The sequence below is a fragment of the Mizuhopecten yessoensis genome, unplaced genomic scaffold, assembly GCF_002113885.1.
Source record: "Mizuhopecten yessoensis strain PY_sf001 unplaced genomic scaffold, ASM211388v2 scaffold267, whole genome shotgun sequence".
In the NCBI taxonomy this organism is placed as follows: Eukaryota; Metazoa; Mollusca; class Bivalvia; order Pectinida; family Pectinidae; genus Mizuhopecten; species Mizuhopecten yessoensis.
Window position 1 is genome coordinate 476,374 of NW_018403461.1, and position 5,081 is coordinate 481,454.

Genomic DNA, 5,081 nt, shown 5'->3' on the forward strand with positions numbered 1-5,081 from the left:
GTTCATATTCTATGAGCAACTGCAGCCAATGAGCCCTTTGTCCTTATGGCTCCTTGAAATTCAGTAACAAGCGTAAAGAGCTATGGTCACTTCGCACTATGAACTTCTTGCCGTTTAGATAATGCTGGAAATACTCCACGAAATGTACCACAGTAAGAAACTCCTCACGTGGGACGCAATATTGCCTCTCGGACTTAGTGAAAGACCTGCCAGCATACGCAATATTCCTTTCAATTCCATTTACGTCATGAGAGAGCACTGCCCCTAACGCCTCATTACTGGTATCACTGTCGAGAATAAAGGAACGTAGGGCAAAATCATCACCTTGGACCAGATGACATAGGAGTTTATCGAATGTTTCTTAACACTCCTGGGTCCACACAAATCGTTTACCATTTTCAGTAAGCTTGTGCAAGCACTAAGTGATTCCAGAAAAGTTCTTAACAAATCTGCGTATATAACTACAGAACCCAAATAATGACCGTATATCCTTGACAGCAGTTGGAATAGGCCACACGTCTACAACTTTGTAGTTGATACGCATTCTTCAGACACCAAATGTCCCAGGAAACCTACTCTCTTGCCGAATGAATCTATTGATATTCCCTCCTACGCTTTCTGACTCTAGGGCTAAAATAGCGGGTTTGAGTTCAACCCGCCCTAGTTTTCCTTTTACATACTATCCTTGTTTCCCTTACTGTTGCATGACAAATGCCCCAACTCCCCACAGTTGTAGCAGATTTTCTCGGACAATGGCTGTCTATTTGTACGTGGAGGATATCTAAGCTTCTCTCTGTATGATAGTGTCTTTGCATATTTCTTAATGTGTTCTACTAACAGAGCTCCTAAACCTTTCTCTGGTTCCTTCTTATTAGGAGAACCTAACAGGTTTTCCCTAGAGATTGCTTGCACAAATGCATGGGTCTCAGGATCTGAAACATTGGTCTTCCTTACGGGAACTGATGAATTGTTTTCCTTATAAAAGCTTCAAACTCTATGGCTGAGCTAATAGTATCATCTCAGTTCTAAGGGTGTCTACGCAATTCCTGACTATTGGAGCCTTCTATGGATTGGTCTACTACATGTGTTTTCCTCACTGATCCCACTAATGCCGTAAAAGCTAATGCTGAGAAAGTCATAATTTCTTTCCCACTAAGCCCTTTCTTTCCTAGTCCTGATTTTGAATTCACATTTGTATGCAGATTTCTTTCCTGGTGGTGAGAACCTTTAATATAGCACAAACAAGTCATGCTTTATTTGTAGGTAATCCCCTATCCGACTAAGGGTAAGTTCTGATAGTACTTCATGTGTCTTTCCCTTTAAACACATAGTAAGTTGTAGTGCCATCTCATCCTCCTCCCCCCAACTTTTTCATTTGTTCAAAATGAACAATGAAATCTTTGAAATTTTTGGACCAGTCACATGCCTGTGGATCTTTCTGTTTCCTTATTTATTAGTATCTACACCACTTTTTGTGTGGTTATGTTGTCTATCGACTACCTGTTGACTAGGTTTTACCCTCAGAGATTCACTAGCATACCTTCTGTACGCACCAAGAGACCCCTCTGTGAGCCGACATATCTGGAGACCCCTCTTCAAGCCTATATGTGTCTGACTTCCGAACACTCTTTCCTAGACTGTTCCATCGTTACTCGAATATGTCTTAATATAGCTTGACGATATGCATATGGTGTGTCGTAATTATCTGGGTAACTACGGTAAAATGTCCCTTCCCTTATAGGTGTACTTAGAACAGAACCTTTATGTAAAGAGTGTCTGCAAATGAAACAGATTTGCCTGTTTTATAACTTTCTTTTAAATCAAACAAGTCTTGTTAAATCTTATCATCTATCCTATTTTTTCAATTAATTTGGACGGACTATGGAGTGACCCATACCCTATAATATCTGCTGTATCTAATCTAGACCCTGCTGTATCATCATCAGGTTCGTCTTCCCCTCTGTAATAAGGTGACTGCCTACCTGTATCTAGACACGCCCAATATCTCATACGAGGCACGTATCGTCTGTATCAGGTCAGGGATATCACTTTACATGGAAGTAAGCAGAAACTCACGTGACAACATTACTCCCATAATGCATTTTCCGATTCAACCAATCACATGAACGAAGTTTGACCTCGTGATCCGTTTTACTACGTATTTACTATACAATACACGTGTTTTGTAAAGTTTTTGAGAAACCCTCTGCGGGACGTGGTTTTACTGCAAAAGTAGAAAACAAGTCTGAAATCGGTTTAGCAGCGGTCAAATCTTACGGTCACGCACGTAGTTGACCATAGTTGGGGATGATCGTAGTTGAACGTAGTATATATAGACCATAGATGACCTCAGTTAAACGTATTAAACGGAGACGTAGTTCAACGTAGTTATACACGTTTTTCTTAACATTTTCTTCAGATTGGTAAGTATGGAGTATGAGAAGTTTTTTTAACACAGCCAATAACATTTTCTATGTGCAAACAAGTCTTGTTATACGATATGTACACTGTCACCTTCATCAGACAAATGACCAATGAAGCGTATGCACACAAAGGTGTAAAATGTGTACGAGTTGTCCATAAAATCGATGTCGATTTCGGCTACGCTGGAAACGTATGTACAATAGTTGTTATACATGTACCGAAATGACTCAATTCAGCTACGCTTTGTAAACACTTGGTCATAGATGTGCGACAGTCTTCGAGGCCCCTCGTCTCGATTTAGAACTGGCCCACTGCGGCGTATCCAGATGGCTTCCTTTATCTGCCGCTTGAACAGATTGCTCTCTCTGTCCAAAACTTTGGAGTTATCCCAGTCAACCACATGGTCTTTCTGTGTGGCATGGTCTGTGATTGCCGATTTATTTATCTGGGACTCCGACTGTTTTCTTTCAGATCTGGGGAATTTCCTACCTTCTTGGGTTTCTGTCTTTTTCCGGTGTTCACCAAGACGGACCCTAAATCGCCTTCCAGTCTCTCCAATATACGACGCGTCGCAGTTTTTGCATCCGATTTTGTATACGCATTCTGCGACGTTTTCTTTATGTGTTTAACCCTAGGGTGTACTAGGATATTGCGAAGCGTCTTGTGGGGCTTCATGGCTGTTGCTATGCCATGACCGCGATATATCCTCTGGATGGTTTCGGATATACCCTTTATATACGGGATAACCACTTGACCTTTGGTTTTGTTCTTATCCTTGATTGGCCCTTTCTTGTTCTTCTGCTTTCTTTGACACTGTTTTTTACCCGTTTTAGGGCACATTCCGGATATGCACATGTTCTCATTGCCCTAGCGATGTGATTCTGCTCTTGTGTTTTGTCCTGTTGTTCTGTGACTATTGTATCACATCTGTTGAGCAATGTGCGTATGACGCCTAACGTCTTCTGTCTTTACCAGTAGAGTGTCTAGGAAGGGCATTGTGCCATTGGTTTCTTCCTCACATGTAAATTTGATGTTGTTAGTGGCATCTATGGTGTTGATATGTGTGGTCAAATCTGTCTGTGACCCCTTCTTGATTATATCTAGTATGTCGTCAACATAACGTTTCCAGAAGCTAGGCTTGTATTCTATTGGGGCATTGGCTATTGCTTCTTGATCCAGATGCTCCATGAACAAATTGGCCACAACGGGAGACACTGGACTACCCATAGCGGTACCGAAGCGTTGTTGATAGATTTTGTTCCGGAAACTAAAATATGTTGTTGTGAGCACAAACTCCAACAAATCCATGATGTCCTGAATCTGAAGGTTTGTGTTATTGCGCCAGGATCTGTCTAATTCTAAGCGTTTCCGAATGATTCTAAGTGTGTCGTCAATGGGGTGTGTTAGTAAGGAGAAAGACAACATGTGAAATTAATTCTTCGTCTTCCTATGACGGTAGACATCGCTTCCGCTAGATGTTTTGAATTCTTTACATGGTGTTCCGATTTACCCACTAGCGGTCCAGGAATGTCTGCTAATGATCTGGAAACATTGTATCCAATGGATCCAGTGTAGTCCACAATAGGCCTCAGTGGGTTTCCCTGCTTGTGGATCTTGGGTGTACAGTACATTCTAGGAGTGTTCTCTGCTGTGGGATTCAGATATCTGTATTGACCCTCGGTAATCTTGCTCTCTTGTTTTAATTTTGACAGGAGGGCTATGAGACGCCTTTAAAACTTTTGGGTTGGATTGGTCTGCAGCTGTTCATATGTCTTGTTCTCCTGTAGCATTGTTGTGACCTTGGCCTCATAGTCTTCGGTGCCCATGACAACTGTTGCCTTCCCCTTGTCAGCTGGTAGTATGGTAATGGTTAACAAAGCGTAGATGAATTGAGTCATGTCGGTACATATATAACAACTTTTGTACATACGTTTCCAGCATAGCCGAAATCGACATCGATTTTATGGACAACTCGTGTGCATACGCTTCATTGGTCATTTGTCTGATGAAGTTGACAGTGTACATATCGTTCTAGTCATCGAAACGTCACATAGACATTTTTATTGGTTGTGTAAAAAGAACTTCTCATAATCAATAGTTATACACGTAGTTTGAACTTCAAGAAACCCATCATTTGGCCGTGGTAAGCCCAAAAATTTTCAACATGTGCAAAATATCTCTACGGTGAGTTTGGATACCAAGACCCTACTGTGACCGTAGTTTGAACGTAGTTGACCCTAGTTGACCGTAGTGTTTACCGTAGTTGACCGTAGTGATTACCGTAGTTGACCGTAGTGTTTACCGTAGTTGACCGTAGTTACATGGCACTAGGGTTAACACTACGGCCAAATAGCGACAACTACTATGGTTGGACTGCGTTTGAAGTACGTTCACTGTTAAGTACGGTTAACTAGGGTCAACTAGGGTGCTGATTGACTTCCTTACTTACCGTTTATAACTACATTGAGCTACGTCTAACACGCTTAACGTCACCTACGGTCTACTACAGTCAACTACGGTCATCCCCAATAACGTGCGTGAACGTAAGCTGTGACCGCGGCTTTAATGTGGATATATACCTTTCTTTTTACCGTGGCGTTTTTGGGGCAAAGCCATAGTTCATTTTGAGCTTATGGTATGGTGTGTTGTCCGTCGTC

At 41.7% G+C, this 5,081-nt stretch overlaps 1 protein-coding gene across 1 annotated transcript; it reads right to left on the minus strand.

Moving 5' to 3' along the window:
* Positions 1 to 3,345: 3,345 nt before the first annotated feature.
* LOC110445823 lies at positions 3,346 to 3,849 on the minus strand. The gene has a single exon (XM_021490625.1). The coding sequence runs from the start codon at positions 3,847 to 3,849 to the stop codon at positions 3,346 to 3,348; it is 504 nt and encodes a 167-aa protein (XP_021346300.1).
* Between the last annotated feature and the right edge of the window lie 1,232 nt (positions 3,850 to 5,081).

Coding starts and splice junctions, on each gene's coding strand:
- LOC110445823 (XM_021490625.1), bottom strand. CDS start 3,849: ATGTTGTCTTTCTCCTTACTAACACACCCCATTGACGACACACTTAGA.